General features: G+C 39.3%; 1 protein-coding gene across 7 annotated transcripts in view; it reads left to right on the forward strand.

The window, feature by feature from the left end:
- The window catches only part of Rims1 (regulating synaptic membrane exocytosis 1), a 492321-nt gene that overhangs the window by 252599 nt on the left and 220115 nt on the right, over nt 1-19607 (forward strand). For all 7 annotated transcript variants that reach the window (XM_059243920.1, XM_059243921.1, XM_059243922.1 and 4 more), the window contains one exon: nt 16419-16756. In XM_059243920.1, the coding sequence (XP_059099903.1) occupies nt 16419-16756 (338 nt within the window). The remainder of the gene's footprint in view (nt 1-16418; nt 16757-19607) is intronic.

A 19607-nucleotide genomic window follows, 5' to 3' on the forward strand; every position in this document is an offset into this window, starting at 1 on the left:
ATTTTGCTTGAAGGATTCCCTGAGCTCAGAGGGGAGAACTTTGTTTGAGACCTCCACTTTAGACTTTCTCCCACATAGTCTTGCTGTGGGTCTCAGGACATGTTTCCATGGCTGCCATGGGAAGCCTCTCCAATGATGACTAGACAAGGCACTTATCTATGAGTATAGCAGAATATCATTAGTAATAATTTTATTAATTTTCTTTCTTTTTTTCTTTCTCTCTTTCTTTTTCTTTCTTTTTTTCCTTTTTTTAGGCTTGTAGTGTTTGGTTTTACCCTACCTAGGTCTCTGGGGCTATCTAGTCTCAGGTTCTTGGTTATCAAAGCAGTGTTGGGGATGGGTTCATTTTTGTGGAGCCTTAAGTCAAATCAGACATTAGTGTCTACTCCCACAAGTTCTGTGTCATCATTGCCTTAGCATATTTTGCAGGCAGGACAGATTATAGGTCAAAGCTTTTGTGGCTGGGTTGGTGTCTGCATTTCTCTTTTGGGAGCCTTCAGAGTACCTCCCTGCACTAAAGAGACTGGAAAGGAAGGTGAAGACTTCAAGGAGGCACCAACTAGACATCTCCATGTTCAATGAGTTGTGTGGATGTTGCCATCGGCAATGAAGCACCACTGTCAGTTTGCCGAGAAAAAGCCAGTAACAAAAGGGTCCTAATGAGGATCACCTTCATAGTTTCCAGGAAGTTCCCTCTGCATTAGGTTTCCGTGCTGCCCCCTTAATACTCACCCATTCCAGCTGTCTCTCCCCACCCTATCTCTACACCATCTACCCCCTGCCCAATCACCCCACTTCCATCCCTACCCACACCCAGTCTGCCTGCCAAATCAATTCTATTTCCCCCTCCCAGAGAGATCAATAAGTCCCCCCCAGAACCCTCCTTTTTACCTAACCTCTCTAGGTTTATGGATTATAGCTTGGTTATCATTTACTTAAAGGCTAATATCCACTTGTGAGTGAGTACATACCGTATTTGTCTTTCTGGGTCTTGGTTACCTCACTCAGGGTGATCTTTTTCTACTTCCATCCATTTGTCTTCAAATTTCATGATGTCATTGTTTTTAACAGCTGAGAAATCCTCCATTGTGTAAATGTACCACATTTTCTTTTTCGATTCTTCTGTTGAGGGAAATCTAGGTTGTTTCCAGTTTCTGGCTATTATGAATAAAGCCACAATGAACATGATTGAGGAAGTGTCTTGTAGTAGGATGGAACACTCCTTGGTTATATGTCTAAGAGCAGTATAGCTGGGTCTTGAGGTAAATGGATTCCCAACTTTCGGAGGAACCGCTATATTGATTTCCATAGTAGCTGCACAAGTTTGCACTCCCACTAGCAATGGAGGAGGCATGTTCCTCTTTCTCCACATCCTCACCAGTATGAGCTGTCACTTGTGTTATTGATCTTAGCCATACTGACAGATATAAGAATCTTAATGTTTTTATTTCATTTCTCTGATGGCTAAGGATGTTGAACATTTCTTTAAGTGTTTCTCAGCCATTTCAGATTCCTCTCTTGAGAATACTGTATTTAAACCTGTTACTCATTTTTTAATTAGATTATTTGTTTGCTATTTTTTATATCTAGTCTCGAGTTCTTTATATATTATGGATATTAGTACTCTATCAGATGTGGAGTTGGTAAAAATCTTTTCCCATTCTGTAGGCTGCTGCTTTGTCCAAATGATGGTGTCCTTTGCCTTGTGGAAGCTTTTTGGTTTCATGAAGTCCCATTTATTGATTGTAGATCTTTTTTGTTGTTGTTGTTTTGTTTGTTTTCAAGACAAGGTTTCTCTGTGTAGCTTTGCACCTATTTCTGGAACTCACTCTGTAGCCCAGCCTGGCCTCGAACTCACAGAGATCCACCTGCCTCTGCCTCCCAAGTGCTGGGATTAAAGGCTCATTCCACCTCCGCCTGGCCTGATTGTTGATCTTAGTGCCTGTACTATCAGTGTTCTGTTCAGAGTCTCCTGTGCCAGTACATTCAAGGCCATATCCCAATTTCTCTTTTTTCAGGTTTAGTGTATCTGGTTTGATCTTAAGTTATTTGATCCACTTGGACTTGAATTTTGTGCTGGGTATTAAATATAGATCTATTTGCATTCTTCTACATGCTGATCTGATATCTAGTTAGCCCAGCATCATTTGTTGAAGATGCTACCTTTTATTCCAGTATGTGTATCTGACTTTGTTATAAAAAACAGGTGTCCATAGTTGTGTGGATTTATGTCTGGGTCTTCCAGTTAGATTGCATAGATCAACATATCTGTATTCATGCTAATACCATGTGGTTTTTATTACTATAGCTTTGTATGTCACTTTAAATCAGGGATGATGATACCTCCAGCAGTTTTTTTTTTCTTTCAGTTTGTTTATGTGGTAGATTACAATGACTAATTTTCTTATGTTGAACTATCCCTGCATCTCTGAGATGAAGCCTACTTGATTTTGGTAGATGATCTTTTTGATCAGTTCTTGGATTTGGTTGGCAAGTATTTTTTTTTTTTTTTTGGTTTTTTGAGACAGGGTTTCTCTGTGTAGCTTTGCGCCTTTCCTGGAACTCACTTTGTAGACCAGGCTGGCCTCGAACTCACAGAGATCTGCCTGCCTCTGCCTCCCTAGTGCTGAGATTAAAGGCGTGCGCCACCACCGCCCGGCTTGGTTGGCAAGTATTTTATTGAGTATTTTTTGCACCCTTATTCATAAGGGAAGTTATTCTGTAATTCTCTTAATTTGTTGATTCTTATGTGGTTTGATTATCAGAGTAAATGTGGCATCATAAAATTATTTTGGCAGTGTTCCTTCTGTTTTTATTTTGTGGAATAATTTGAAGAGCATTGGTATTAATTCTTCTTTCAAAGTCTGGTAGAATGGTGTTCTGAAACCATTTGGCCTTGGGCTTTTTGGGGGGTGGTTTAGAAGAATTTTAATAACTGCTTCTATTTCACTATTTAAATCTCCTTAAATTTAAATTGTTCATTTGACCTTTATTTAACTTTGGTTAGTGGTACCTACTGAGAAAATTATCCATTTCTTTTAGATTTTCCAATTTTGTTGAGCATTTTTTTTTGGTATGTCCTTAAGATCCTCTGGATTTCCTCATTGTCTGTTATTATGTCTCCACTTTCATTTCAGATTTTGTTAATTTGGATATTATCTCTCTGTCTTTTAGTTAGTTTGGATAAGGATTTGTCTATCCTGTTGATTCTCTCCAAGACCAATTCTTGGTTTCATTGATTCTTTGTACTGTTCTCTTTGTTTTTATTTTATTGATATCAGCCTGGAGTTTGATTATTTCCCGCCTTTACTCCTCTTGCTTGTGCTTTCAGGTGTGCTGTGAAATCGGTAATATGAGATTGCTCCAGTTTCTTTCTGTAGGGACTTAGTGTTACGAACTTTCCTCTTAACACTGCTGTCATTGTGTCCTCTAAGGTTGGGAACGCTATGTATTCATTTAATTCTAGAAAGTCTTTAATTTCTTTCTTTCTTTATGTCTTGACCCATGTTTTTCATTCAGTAGAGAGTTGTTCAGTTTCCATAACTTTGCAAGCTTTCTATTGTTTCTGTTGTTAGTATCCAGGTTTAATCCATGGTGTTCAGATAGGATGCAGGGAATTATCTTGATTTTCTTGTACTGTTGAGACTTTCTTTGTGTCCGAGTATGCGGTCAATTTTGGAGAAAGTTCCATTCTTTTGCTGAGAAGAAGGTATATTATTTTGTGTTTGGGGGAAATATTCTGTAGATATTTCTTAGGTTCATTTGGTTTATAACACTATTAGGTCCAGTATTTCTTTGTTTAGTTTTTGTCTGGATGACTCGTCCATTGGTGAGAGTTGGGTATTAAAGTCTCCCACTCTCAGTGTGTGAGGATCAATATGTTTAGTCGTGTTTCTTTTAAAAACTTGGGTGCCCTTGTGTTTAAGGTATAGATGTTAAGAATTAAAATGTTGTCTTGGTGGATTTTTCCTTTGATGAATATGCAGAGTCCTTCTCTATTCTTTCGATTAGTTTTGGTTTGAAGTCTACTTTTATTAGATATTAAGATGGCTATACCAGCTTGCTTCTTAGTTTCATGTGCTTGGAATATCTGCTTCCAACCCTTTATCCTGGGGTAATGTCCTTGATGTTGAGGTGTGTTTCTTGGATGCAGTAGAAAGACGGATCCTGTTTTCATATCTGTTCTGAGAGTCTGTATCTGTTTTATTGGGGAATTAAGACCATTGATACTGAGCGACATCAATGACCAAAGATTATTGATTCCTGTTATTTTGTCATTGTTGTTGTTGGGAGTGGTATGTGTATGAGTGTGTAAATGTGTGTGTGTGTTTGTACTTATTTTCTTTTGATTTTACTGATGTTGGATTATTTACTTCTTGTGTTTTCAAGTGTATAGTTAATTTCCTTAGGTTGGAATTTTCTTTCTAGCACCTTCCTTAGGGCTAGATTTGTAGATAGATATTGTTTAAATTTGACTTTATCATGGAATAGCTTATTTTTTCCATGTATGGTTTTGAAAGTTTTGCTGAGTATAGTAGTCTGTGCTGGCATCTGTCCTCTCTTAGAGTCTGCAGGACATCTGTTCTGGGCCTTCTGGTTTTAAAGTTTCCACCGAGAAGTCAGGTATACTTCTAATAGGTCTGCCTTATATGTTACTTTGTCTTTTTCCATTGCAGCTTTTAGTGTTCTTTCTTTGTTCTGTATGTATAGTGTTATGATTATTATGTGGCTAGAGTACTTCCTTTTCTGGTTCTATCTATTTGGTGCTCTGTATGTTTAAGAAGCATACAGATACAGGGTACATTTATAAGCCTCTCCTTCTTTAGATTAAGAAAATTTTCTTCTATGATTTTGTTGAAAACATTTTTGGGCCTTTGAGCTAAGTTTCTTCTACTTCCTCTGTTTCTATTATTATTAGTTTTTGTCTTTTCATAGTGTCCCAAATTTCATGAATGTTTTGTGTGAGAATTTTTTAGCTTCGACATTTTCTTTGACCGATGTATTCATTTCTTCTGTCATATCTTCAAAGCCTGAAATGCTTTCCCATTTTTAATATTCTGTTGGTCAAGCTTGCATCTGTAGCTCCTGTTCAAATTCCTAAATTTTTCTGTTTCCAGAGTTCCCACAGTTTGAGTTTTCTTTATTGATTCTATTTCCGATTTCAGATATTGAACCATTTTATTTATTTCCTTACACTGTTTGTGTTTTCCTGGATTTCTCCAAGAGATTTATTCATTTCTTCTTTAAGGAACTCTATCATATTCGTAAAAGCTGTTTTAAGGTCTTTTTCTTGCACTTCAGCTATGTTGGTATACTCAGGGCCTGCTGGGCTCTAGTGGAGACATATTACCTTGACTGTTATTGATTGTGTTTTTATACTGGTGTCTAGACATCTGGGTTTTGGATGATTAAAGTTCTGGGTACTGGTTTCTGGATATGTCTTTGTTGTGTGGGTATTTTGCTTTTTGGTTTCTGTCTCTCCTTTGGACTTCTGGGGAGTGTGATGCCTGTGTGTTGTCTGTTTTCCTGGCCTGCTCAGCTGGCATGTTCACAGGGAATGAACATGGTTTTGGAGGCTAGGATATTGGGATGAATTGGGAGAAAGAGGGTTGGATGAGAAGGAGTGTTGGATGAGAAGATCTTTGTGATCCATTGGCAATGGGTCAGAGAAGAAAGGAAGAACGCAGAAGGTTTCCTGCTATAGAGCTGGGGATGAGACTGGGGTTGGATCTTAGGAGCAGTACGAGAAGTGTGGCTCCCCCCTCAGCCTACTTTTTGCATGGGGAGAGTGGCCCTTCAGTGTGCAGGGCATGCCTGCTGGAGTTGGGGTCTGGGCCAAAGTGGGTGAAGGGAGCTTAGGAGGAGAGGGTCTGTGGGATCCACAGGAGATGTGGGGAGGAGGGAAGGAAGGCTGCAGCTGGTGTTCTGTTGAAGTGCTAGGGATGAGACTGGAAGATTGGGTCTGGGAGAACAGAGATAATGGAGAAAACCTGTGGGCAGCCTATCTCCATATTAAAGTTTTATAACGTCAATGTATCTATGAAGTATTGCATCAGATATAAATTATGAAATAATTATAAACTGCATATAATCATTTTGGAAATAAGCTGAAAACAAGAGTACTACAGATTGACAAGTGTTATATACTGGCAGGATATTCAGAAAACTAAAATACACATGTGTGGTATGATGTGCGTGTTCATGTAGGAAACATATTAGATCAGAAGAGTTGGCAAGAGCTACTATGTGTCAAAGAGTTTAAAACTTCTGTGGAAGAGAGGAAGCAAGTTTAAAGTCTGGGGCTGTAGCTTGTTAGAGCAGCAGTATTGTGGAGCATACATGAGGCCTTCAGTTCAATTCACAGTACCGCTGCAGGGCCTAGGGTGTCAATTTTGAAGTTTGTAAGATTTGGAAAAGGATACAGGATTTATTGAATGAAAAATGAAAGGCAGAAAACTCAGTTAAGATATTGGCGTTGGAAATCTTGGTGGAGAAAAATGATGGTTTCTACTTTGTCAGTAGAGATACGAGGCGGTAGATATGTGGGAGAGTCATAGTATTCCAGAGTCACAATTAAGAAAGCTTGAGCCGGGCGGTGGTGGCGCACGCCTTTAATCCCAGCACTTGGGAGGCAGAGGCAGGCGGATCTCTGTGAGTTCGAGGCCAGCCTGGGCTACCAAGCGAGTTCCAGGAAAGGCACAAAGCTATACAGAGAAACCCTGTCTTGAAAAAACCAAAAAAAAAAAAAAAAAGAAAGCTTGATGAATAATAGTTAAAGACGAATTAAGCTAGGGTAAATCTCATATTAATGCCTTTGATTAGTGTGTGGATGGGACATATAATGCAGGACAAGAATCCATTTTGTGGAAATCATAATCATGCCTATATTGTGCTTTTGGAGTCTAAGGTTTCTGTCTTTCAAATGGCCACATGTTGCAAATGAGAGGGGATGTACTTCGGTATTTGAAATGGTGACTAAGCTGGAGGTAATGATTTTAAGACATTGGCTTATACTGAAAGGTAATCTGTTTGAGTAGCAAATATAATTAAAAGCTTAATTATAGTTTATCTTATTACATTTCTATTCTGTGTGCTCTATAATGCAGATATTATGTTTACATAGTAGGCATGGTTATTATTTATTAAATATTTATTTGTTTTATAAATGCTCTAAAAAAATAAATTGCTTTAGAAGTCATCATGGTGAAAATGATGGAGGGAAGCTCTCATTGAGCAGAGGAATGTGGCCAGTGACAGCAGATTCAATTAATTTTGATGAGCGGGTGGATACCTTGTGTTGTAAGACAAGATGTAGGAGATAAACATCAGTCTATGTTTAAATGCTGTGAAAGTACGTACGCTGTCTGGAAAAGAGTTCAGCTTTGGGCTGTCTGTGAAAAGTGGTGTGACTTCAACAAAATGATACCAAAAATGATGACTCCCAAGGCTGGAAACTACATTGGGGCAAAGACAAGCCAAAAATAGCAGTGTGAAGTTCGGGTTAAAAAACCTGACATTTGATTCCCTCTATTTGATCTTCACCACAGCAACCGGGGATATAGCAGACCACTGCTGGACCCTAAGTCCTCAGACCACTGCTGGACCCTAAGTCCTCAGACCACTGCTGGACCCTAAGTCTTCAGACCACTGCTGGACCCTAAGTCCTCAGACCACTCCTGGACCCTGAGTCTTGAGACCACTACTGGACCCTGAGTCCTCAGACCACTGCTGGACCCTGAGTCTTGAGACCACTGCTGGACCCTAAGTCCTCAGACCACTGCTGGACCCTAAGTCCTCAGACCACTGCTGGACCCTAAGTCCTCAGACCACTGCTGGACCCTAAGTCCTCAGACCACTGCTGGACCCTAAGTCCTCAGACAACTGCTGGACCCTAAGTCCTCACACCACTGCTGGACCCTAAGTCCTCAGACCACTGCTGGACCCTAAGTCCTCAAACCACTGCTGGACCCTAAGTCCTCAGACAACTGCTGGACCCTAAGTCCTAAAATGGCAAATCACTTGCTTCATAACAGCAAAGGTCTATTGGACAAAGATTGCTTCCATTTGAAACTGTTTTGTACCATCTGACCTGTCACTTTAACCTGTTTCAGGTCTGCTTCCCACCGTGCAAAAGCTTCCCCCAGATCAGTTCCTGGCTGTGTTCGTAGCCTGAGCTGCCTTCCCCATTATATACATAGCTTAATCTTACTGATCAGCATTCTCTGATTAGTCTGTTTTAAACTTAAGCCCCCACCTTATGGAATACCCTTTGCCCTTTTTCCATTCACTTGTGCCCCCATATTCCCCTGTTGGACATTTCACAAATTATGTTTTGGTTCTCTCTGTCTTCTTTTAATGGGACATACGTTCCCAAAAAGTGTCCCCTGCCCACCCCCATGGCCACTACTCTATCTCCAGTGCCTATAATAATGCCTAACATTTAACTGACACCTCAAATCATTTGTCAAAATCATAAATGAGTAGAGCATGGAGCATTTCACATTGCAAAAATTTTAAAGATACGTCTGTGGCAGGTGTACACGTTTTAAATAATGTAAACATCATAGAGTATTTACTATATCAGTTGTATGTTTTCTCTCATCTCAGAGACATTTAAAATAAAGATTACATTTATTTATTTACTTAACTTTGTGTGTTGCAGTGGGCACAGGGCAACAGTGTGGTTGTAGATGTGAGTGGACAGCTTGCCAAGGTCTTTCTGCCTTTTGTGTTTTGGGGATCTAACTCAGGTCATCAGACTTGGCAGTAAGCACCTTTACTCACTGCAACATCTTGCCAGTCTTGTGAATTTACTTTTATTGTTGTTATCCCTGTGTTACAAGTGAAGAAGCTGAAACACAGAGCTTTACAATCTGTCCTTGAAAGTTCAGTGAGGAGCTTGGGCAAGGTAATCAAGTCCTAGCATCTACCTCTTGGCTTGCTTCACTCACTGTTATTCATAATTGTGTTATTGACTCTTAAGTTTTATGATCTACATAGATTCAAGATAATATAAATTTTAGATGTTTACAGAACCATGAGCAGAAAAAACACTTAAGACATTTTCAGACATTATATAGCAACAAATGGTCTATATAAACCAAGTTAAAGTGATATAGACTTTGAATCTTTTTAATGTAATATAATTAGCATGATCAAATAGTAGGTGAACATACATGTTTATACCACTATGGGACAAATTGTCTCTGTGTCCTTCCTGCATGACTTTAAAAGAATTATAGTACATAACAATTAAAATAACCATAACAAGCAGTTATCAGTTATGTGGAGCCAGTGAGCATCATAGGAAAAAAAATAGCGCAATTCTTCCCAAACATCAAAATGAATGCTGATTGACCAAAGAAAGAGAACAAAACAGCCATCTATGTGGTGAATGGAACTAATGGCGAGCCTGTCGGTACAGTATGAGTTAAGGCGCAAAAGACTTAAAGTCAGAGGATAATAAATTGGGCATTATTCTACTTTGAATTTACTTCTCACCTTGGTCTGTGCATAGCAGCTGCCCTTTATAACCTAGAGATCTCTGTGTTTCAAAATTGAGTCCCCCTTTTAAAGAATTATTTTCATTTTATGTGTGTAAGCATTTTGCCTTTTTGTATGTCTGTACACCATGTGTATACAGTGCCCATGGAGGCCAGAAGAGGGTAATGGATTCTCTGAACCTGGAGTTAAGATGATTGTGAGGTGCCCTGTAGCACCAAGGAACAAACCTCATCCTTTGGAAGAGCAATCAATGCTCTTAACTCCTGAGCCATCTCTCTAGCCTCAAGCTCTATTCTTGGTAAAAGCCCTTTCTTGTTACTACCATTTTCCATACACCAAGAAACTCCTAAACATTTCTTTTATTTACTATTATTCAAATAGAATCTCCCTGTGTTGTTTTAAACTAGGAACATTTTCAGGATTCTAGTATGTGGGCATGATAAAAGTACTGAAATTCTGAAGCCAGAAATTCTGCATAGCACTTTTGGGAAATAAATTTGCAAAATTTTAAAATAAAACTATCACTACGAACTGTTTTGAGAAGGAGAACATTTAATATGTCTTAAGTTTCACTAAGTAATTGGTTTCTTCCACTGTGCCATTAAAAACTAGTCTTAGGTATAAAAAGGATTTGATCAATAGGTTTTTATTTTAGAATTCTGCTTCATGTAAAAAAATATAAGGAGTTTAAGGGTAAGTCAAATGCTGTGCCTTCTTTCTATTTAATGATATTAAATATTGTAGAATCATTTAGCATCCCATGAACATACTTCTGCATTATTAATGCAAATACTATATAAAATTACATTAGAACTGCAGGTATTTTAAATTGCATGCAAAATTAAACAAAAATACTCTCAGTGAGTAAGTGATATTGAAAGTGTTCTTTTCATTAAAAGGAAACATTCTAAATCATATTTTAATCATTAATTCATTCACATTAATGTGTAAATATTTCCAAAGGGAGAAAATAAACCTATGAAAATGGAACAATACAATAGCAACAGATTTGGAAAATACACCCCTATTCCCAGAGCAACAAAAATGAAAAAGAAATCATTCATTTGCATCTATTAATATTCCATCACTCACTATTTCCTACTATCTCATTTATTTCTCAACATAGTGAAGTGTTGACTTGATAGTTTGTCACCAATTTCTGCTTGACTGAATCCTTCACAGAAAGAAGGAGAATTTGAAGGGTTCAGCAATATGAAGAAAATTCAGTAACTTCTGTTCATATTTTCAAAATACTGGAGTGATATTTCTAAGTACTAAAGTAAATCATAAAAATAATTTATAAAAGTACACATTTTGAGGTCTACAAGCATATTTTTACTAAAATCAAAATAGATTTTTATAAGCAAAATATTTCTGTTAATACACTTCATTGTGGAATAGTACCATTATGGATACATCCCCTCTGGGGATGATGTGCCCTTTGCCCTCGTGAACTGTCGGCAGCTGTGATTCCCTGAAGGAGACCTGCAGGGGGCTGTGCCCTTTGGTCATGGAAAAGAGGAGTGTATCAGGAGGTCCTGTCCTTCCCAAAGACATTTTATGGATGGTAGGAGTGGATTTACAAGACCCAGCCCAATCTACATGGATTTCTAGGTAGTTAAGAGTTACTGGGAGAAGAAGACATTTTCTTCAGTGTTGTAGTTGCCCATAAATTGCACATACTCCTGTAAGTAAGCCCTCACCCACCTCCTGTAAGTAACCTCAATTAAACTTGTTTCATTAGCTAGACTGAAGTGGAATTCCTTCTTTGTTTTGCAACTGGTACCCTATGTGAGGTATTCTATTAGGAATAATCCTTTAGAATAGTTCACATAATCGGAAAACACTTTATGGCATGGCAACTGTAAAGAACTTCCTACATCTGGACATATTTATACACTGAGCATGTAGTTTTACCTGTGAGATTCCTTATCTACACAGTAAGAAGTGTTGGAATTTGTGTTATTGAGGTAAATTTCATCTTAGTTTTAATCTGATCTATTGTTTTCCCTACTGATTAGGTGTGAAACATAAATTTTCAGATTCTGTTAGAACAAAAGATTAGTATATAATTTCTGCAGGTTTTATTTTCCGTTTTTCTGATGAATGCCATGGAGTTTCAGAAGTCATGTTACATCACAAAAATCTCTCATTCTACTTTGTACTTGATTGCTAAACATCTAAGAATTGTTAAGTTAGCTATAGAACATGGGCATTCTTTTATTTTAGATTTGCTTGGAATACATCCCAAGACACTGGATCAGGATATGATCCTTCGTGATACAATCTCTAGAAGGAGTGTGTGTGTGTATGTGTGTGTGTGTGTGTGTATGTGTTGTGTGTGTTTGTGCGTGTTTGTGTATGGGGGGTGTATGTGTGTGTGTAAGATTTTGTTTTCTCATAGGTAAGTCTTATGAGAAGAAATATGGTGCAGATGTTTCTGCACACAAGTTTTTGATGATTTATAACTCCAGAAAATTTAATTAATTGTAAGTTAAAATGAAAATCTTAAATGCACATAATTGTGTTGTGCCTTACAATCTGAATCACTTCGTACATGGCTCTCATATTTAGCATGAAATATATGATATTTTCCATTTTAATCTCATATATTTCTATGTACCTAGCACATACAATTAATTTGTTTTTATACTAGCAAATATTAAATGAATAATTTATATAACAAAAATAGATATTGAGAACTGCTATTATACTAAAATTAAGTATATTAGTATATTTTTATATTTAATTTTGTTTTACATTACTGTGTGGGACAATGTTATCCCACATGGGAAATTCTGAAACAAAGGTTTTGATTATTATGATACAGAAGGAAATAATGGAGGAATTTTGAATAAGGAATATTTTCCAAAATGTTAAAAATAGACAAATGAAACATCAAAGACACTAAAATTTAAACAATATTTTTTATTTTTATTGAAAATAGATTCTTCTTTGAGACACAGCATCCTGACCACAGTTTCCCCTCCATCCACTCCTCCCAGCTCCCCGCACCGACCACCCTGCTCCCACAGAACCACTCTCCCTCCATTTCCTCTTCAAAATAGTAGGCCTCCAAGAGACGATAGCCAAACAGCACAAATACAAGAAGACCAAGCAAAAGCCCTCGTATTGAGGATGGACAAGGCAACCCAATAGGAGGAAGTGAATCCCAGGAGCAAGCAAAAGAGTCAGAGACACACCCACTCTCACTGTTAAGAGTTCCCACAAAAACACCAAGCTAGCAGCATATACGCAGATCCATGCAGGCCCCATGATTGCTGCCTCAGTCTCTCTGAGCCTGTGTGTGCTCTGCTAGTTGATTCAGTGGTCCATGTTCTCCTGGTGTCCTCTATTCAGGCCCTCTGACTCCTATACTCTCTCCTCTCTTTCTTCTGTGTGGTTTCCTGATCTCTGAGGGGAGGCACCCTATGGAGAGGATGGAGATCTCCATTTTAGACTTTATTTGCATAATGTGTCTGGCTATGGGTCTCTACACCTGCTCCCATCTGCTGCAGGAGGAAGCCTCTCTGATGATGACTGGATAAGGCACTGATCTATGAGTATAGCAGCATATCATTAGGAATCATTTCATATTTCTTCCTCCCTCCCTCCCTTCCTCCCTTTCTTCCTTCCTTCCTTCCTTTCCTTCTTCCTCTTCCCTTTCTTCTTCTTCTTCTTCTTCTTCTTCTTCTTCTTCTTCTTCTTCTTCTTCTTCTTCTTCTTCTTCTTCTCTCTCTCTCTCTCTCTCTCTCTCTCTCTCTCTCTCTCTCTCTCTCTCTCTCTCTCTCTGCCAGTCATGAGTCATGTTTTTTTCCTCCCTAGGGCTATCTAGTCTCTGGTTCTTGGTCATCCAGGCAATGTAGGGAATAGGCTCCCTCTCTTGGTGAGGTCCTCAATTTAAAGCAAACATTGCTTGGACACTTCCACAAATTATGTGACACTATTGCCCCAGCACGTCTTGCAGGCAAGACAGTGTAGCTTGAGGTTTTTGTAGCTGGGTTTTTGTCCACGTTTATCTTTTCATAGCCTACAGAGTACCTTCTTGTGCCAAGACTAGAAGGTAAGGGTGAAGGCTCCATGCCAGCACCAGCTAGACCTCTCTACAGTCAATGAGCTTTGAGGATGTTGTCTTTTGCAAAAGGGCCTGCTGTCAGTTTTCAGAGAATGACTTTCTGTCCTAGCATCCGTCTGGGTTGTTTAGGGAAATCTATGGGACCCTTTGGTCAAACAAGCCAATGAATGCAACCAAGTTCCACCACTGGAAGCCTTGCCTGGCTACAAAAGATGGCCAGTTCAAACTCCATACCTTCTATTACTAAGAGTCCTCACTAGGGTCACCCTATAGATTCCAGGAAGTTTCCATTGCACTAGGTTTCCACACAGAACCTCCAAATGCTCACACTTTTATCTCTCCCAAAAAAATCTCTCCCTCCACCCCTCTCCCATACACCTGATCCTTCTCACTCAAGTCCCTACCCACTCCCACAGTCCATCAGCAGAATTTATTCTATTTCCCTTTCCCAGAGAGGTCCATGCAGTCCCCGCAACCCCATCCCACCCCCCAGAGCCCTCCTCTTTACCTAACCTCTCTGGGTCTGTGAATTGTATAGCTTGATTATCATTTACCTAACAGCTAATATCCTCTTGTAAGTGAATACATACTATATTTATCTTTCTGGGTCTGGTCTATGGATATAACTTGTCTAGCAATTATGACCTATTCATCATTGGAAATTAAAAGAAATGGATTATAAAAGTTAATTTAAATAAATTTATTGTTCAGCATATATTCAACATCTGAACACTTTCAAAATCTGTCGATTATCTTTTATTGACCAGTTTTTGATGCTTACAATCAAAGAGTAAAGAAGACTATAATAGCATTTGCAGAAATTTTTCAGCTAGCCAATGAAAATTATCCTTTCTGGAGCATTGCTAATTTCCTTTGTGCCATTTTATTTAACTTAAGAGCATTTTGAATACTCTGCAAATACTGTAAAAATATGTTTTCTGTGGTTTTAAAGGAAGTGTGTATTTGTCTCTAAACACAGCTTAGAGATGTTTTATTTTGTAGAAAATGGCCCTTTCTTAATAACTGCTGATGAATTGCCTTCCATAAGTTTAAGATTCTCTCATCTAGTATTTCTTTAGTTGATGTTAAATGAGAAACTTTTCCTGTCAGTCTTCGTGAACCACCTGATTTCAGATCTTATTGATGTCTTGTCTTGCTAAAGGGGCAAGAAAAGAGTAGATACATCACTCCCCCATCCTGAGAGCTAGGTAGAAGGTGACCAGAAACTGTCATGGGAGCTCTGGTACTGGGGTGTATCCCTAATTATGTTATTCTTGATATGTTCATAGAATCAGGCCTTCTGAGCAACTTTATTTGTGTGGTTTAAAAAGCTGAGGATACAGGATGCTATACATAGTCTCACCTGACTTGCTTTTTAAATTGAGATTACAATGTATTCTAACTATTTTGGTACACATTTATGCAATGAATTATTCACCCAGTTTTATATCATGTATTCAGAAAGAAGGCTCCTGGGTATGCATCATCCATCTTCTTCCTTCGTGCTAGTTATTGCTCATATTCTTCATTATTTTTGTTAGGATTTGTCCTTGTGTCTGTATTAATTTTAAATGTCATTAAGGGTAGCAAATTAAATGTTTATTTTAAGTGACAGATCATCATTTATGAATGTAAGAAACTGGTATCAGCTCACGACCCCCAGAACAAATTCTCAGCACAAAGGATATTTGTTTGTCCCAGAGAGAAAAAAGGGTGGGAAATAAGCGGCAAAGACAGAAGATAGAAGATGAGGGAGAAGGGGAAGGGAACAAGAGAGAGAGGGAAGAAGTATTTGTCCCAGAGGGGGACAGAGGACTGCCTCTGGATAAAGAGGAGACAGAGGGCGTTTCCCATAGGAAAACGACAGTTTATAAAGGTAAAAGTAGAAACCCTGTTTAGGATGAGGTGTTTAATTTTAATGGGGCATGTTAATTAAGTGATTCGAAGGGGCTTTTGACTGCGGGACTTCAATATTTTGATAGCTTGACTTCGGTAGTCAGCCTCAGGAGGAGGAAGTGTCCAAATAAGGGAACAGACCTTGGTGGCTAGCTATAGGAGTGTGATCTAACTGTTTTTATCAGGACAGAGGGGATGGGGGAGAAGGATAAGTCCTGCCAGAGCAATGTTTGACATGCTCAGACTGGCCGGAGTCCTTTCAATCAATATGTATGTTACTAAATGTTCTAAGATTGTTTTCTTGAGAAAATCTTACACTTTGTTGTCACATATTAATAAACCCAGCGTAGGATGCACTGCTTTAGTAAATACGGGCATGAATACAATGTATACCATGAAGTGAGCTTGAGGTTAACAAAACCAAAAGAAATATACAACTTGTCATTTTCTTTTGTTCTGCACTTTTTTCCATGTTAATAGCTTTCATGGATGACTTTAATAATAGATTGTGTTTCAGAAGACAGATATCTATAAAATCCTTTGAGATACTGAAGTTGATGCATGGAAATATTGATTCTAGAGCTCTTTACAATAATTTCTGATCAATTATCTGCCTCACCTAGAGCACTTATGCTAACAGACATTTTAATGAAACATCAGAGTCAATTATATGAAATATGACAGACATGGTAAAATGAAACTCAGAATCATTAAACTAAAGTGAGAAGAAAATTCTGTTCTAGTTGCTCAGAGGCACTCTTTAAGCCCAGGCATTGATATACTTGACTGTGTGTTATATAAAAAAAAAATTTCTAAGAAATTTTCAAGGGTATATAGAAAAATGAAGACATTATTATTATTATTATCATTATTATTAATTTTAATAAAGTATTTGTAAATAGTGGAGAAAAATTTTACATTGCTCTTTCTCTTCTTCAAACAGGTTATGTGGGTATGCAATTTATGTCGAAAGCAACAAGAAATCTTAACCAAATCTGGAGCATGGTTCTTTGGAAGTGGCCCCCAGCAGCCCAGTCAGGATGGGACTCTGAGCGACACAGGTACAGGTGCTGGATCTGAGGTGCCCAGAGAAAAGAAAGCAAGACTCCAGGAGCGATCGAGGTCTCAGACACCCCTGAGCACAGCAGCCGCCTCTTCCCAGAACACAGCTTCCCCTGGTGCACCCGTGGACAGGAGCAAAGGGGCTGAGCCTTCACAGCAAGCCTTGGGACCCGAACAGAAGCAGGCATCAAGGTCTAGAAGTGAGCCACCAAGGGAAAGGTAATAACTCAGTAAGGCTGTAAGCAAACGTCGAGGGCTTGCTGGAAAGCACACCTGTTACCAAGGCCCCAGCATCTATTAGGAGGGGTACGTGGAAAGATGACTTCTGAGGCCCCATATTCAAGGTGGCAACAGGCCTGAGATTTCTGTCTGCCTCTAGAACATGTCATCCATAAGAGACCTGTTTTGAGAGGCTTGTCTTTCATATCTTGCAGTGATGCCAGTGAAAGTTATGTCAAGCACTTGAGTTACAAACTTCTGATGTTGAGCCGAGAAAGGCCCTTAAAATCACTATTTATAGATTTGGCACTTTGGTGGAAAAGTGTGCTCTTAAAGCATATGACGCAGCATCCGACCAGTTGAAAGGCACGGTGGGACATCAGAGATGGCCCTTTGAGTACATTTCGCTTATGCTGTGCTGTAAAAGTGGTGAGGAATTTATCAAGCGAAGTGAAGGATGATGCTGTGAGTATGTGTCCTGAAGGCATGTGTCCTGAAATAAAGAGGCCTTTCTAAAGGATACCATTGGCCATTGTACAAGTAGTCAAGGAAGGCAGAGGAGAGGTAACTGGCAAGGTAGTAAGCACAGAGGTTAACTTAAATAGATTTTTATCCTCGGCATAATGGAAAGCCACTGATGGAAGCAAGGGAACGTGGGATCAGATAATGCACATCAAATGTTTCACTCATCTATCCGTTTATGTGAATTGACGCTCTCCACTAGAAAAAGATAGATGTCAAGGATGGGGCTCCTGGTGTGTGAGCCCTGACTGGTGGAACTTGACTGGGCTTGATTGCTTCTGTTCCTGTAACTCTTATTCATGCCACTAGGTAAGGAGTAGTCTCCATCCACGGCAGCGTTCTGACCTCATTTTCGAACAAAATTTAACACAGGATCAATGACTTCAAAGCAAAGCACGTCTGGATTACAGTCCTGATTCCGGCATAATGGGCAGCGATAGCACACTTTGCTGGGGTGTGCCAAGTATTAAGGGCGAACATGAGGTCCCAGGACAGCCTGTGGTGCCACCCTAACTGAATATGGCTGTGATTTCAGCCAGCACTCATCAAACGATCACTATAATTAAACTCGGTGCCAGGAACCAGAGGATGCCGAGACGATGAGGACGTATCCTGTTTCTCACACTATGGAGAAACAACCTCTGAGGGAAGACAGACACCTAGGCAATTAGGGTGTTGATTGATTGATCAATGCTAGAAAATACGTACAGTACCCCGGGAGCTCTAGAAACAACAAAAGAAACGGCTTTTGAGTCAAGCCTTATCAGATCCCCAGATGTTAGAGGGGGAACAGACAACAGCAGCGGAGAGGATGTGTTCGCAGAACTTTTTTGAGAGAAGATAGACAGGGCATCCGAAGTCCTGCAGTGACCACAGAAGGAACCTCAGTTGTTCGAAAAATGTCATGTATTAAGAAAAAAAAAATTATGGTACCTTCACATGTGACAAAGATGGTAGAGCTGTAAAGTTGGTAAGGAAGAAAGAATCAAGTCTGGCCTATGATGAAAACCTACATAAAATCCCAAGGATTACAGAGGCATGTTGACCCTTGAAATACAGCATGAACACTGAGAAAGGCAGTGGTCTATAAATAGAGAATGGAGACGGGTACATAAGCCGAAGCAGGCCAGGTGACAGTTTGGACCTGGGCAGCCTTGGAGAAGCAAGATTGGAAGGATGCCTAGTTACTTAGATAGAAAGGGCGACTAGTTACTTAGATAGAAAGGATGACTAGTTACTTAGACAGAAAGGGTGAGTACTTGCTTTCTACGATTGAAAATATCTTGACCGTATTTTGAGCATTCATCCGGAGCTGGCAGTAACAGAACAATTAAAGTGAGTAATAAGAAAAAGTATCATTAGTTGGACCCAAAAAAACAGAATGGAGACTCCTACCATGTGCATAATACTCAACCTTCCTTAAAGCACCCTCACTGACAAGTTTCCTTTAATGATCTTATGAACTCTGCATGGTAACCAACCATTACAGCATCTCCAGAAGAGTAAACTGTTTTTGACATAAACTTCTAGCAAAGTGCAAGTAAGCATTAGAAACGAATGAGCTATTTGCATATAATACAGTCATGGCATCTTTGAAAACTGTAGTTACTGACTACTAATACATGGTGGTGTCAGACCCCTTCTCTTGAAAAATTGCAACTCCGCACTTTCAGGTCCATGCCCTTTTCATTTTGAAGTGCCGCTGTGATATAAATACCTCAGGCAGAACTCACCGTGGTTCTTTTTATTCCTTGCCACTTGCTCCTCTTCTGTCCTCAGTAGGTCTCTCTACCTCATCCACCCCACAATGTATTTTAGCAACTACACTTTGCTAATCCACAGTAGAAACGACTAAGTTCCCCAATTTATGCACACACACACACACACACACACACACACACACACACACACACACTCATTTGGACATGTGAGCAAATGCTGCTGCCCCTGAAGCGGATTCTCCACCGTCCTTAGAATTCCAAAGCAAACCTGGGGTTGTCTCCACTGTAACTACACATTAGAATTAGTCCAGAAGGCTCAGCCAAGGAAACAATGTTTTCCAGCAGCTTCTGGTGTAACATCAGAGACGTCCCAGGCCAGGTGTTTTTGTAGGGAGAAGTGCTGAAGGGGGCTGCTGAAGACTACCCCTACAGGATTCAAAGTCCTGCCAAATCCCTTTTCATTTTACCTTTGCCTGCAAAAAAGCATATAAAGAAAGAAAAAACTAAAAAATGAGTTTCTTCTTTGGGACTCTGTTTTGAAATAAGGAGGAAGGAAGGAAGGGAGAGTGAGGATGAACAGCACCTTTACACACGACAGCATGTGTGAG

This window comes from Peromyscus eremicus, chromosome 16_21 (genome assembly GCF_949786415.1).
Source record: "Peromyscus eremicus chromosome 16_21, PerEre_H2_v1, whole genome shotgun sequence".
Taxonomy (NCBI): domain Eukaryota; kingdom Metazoa; phylum Chordata; class Mammalia; order Rodentia; family Cricetidae; genus Peromyscus; species Peromyscus eremicus.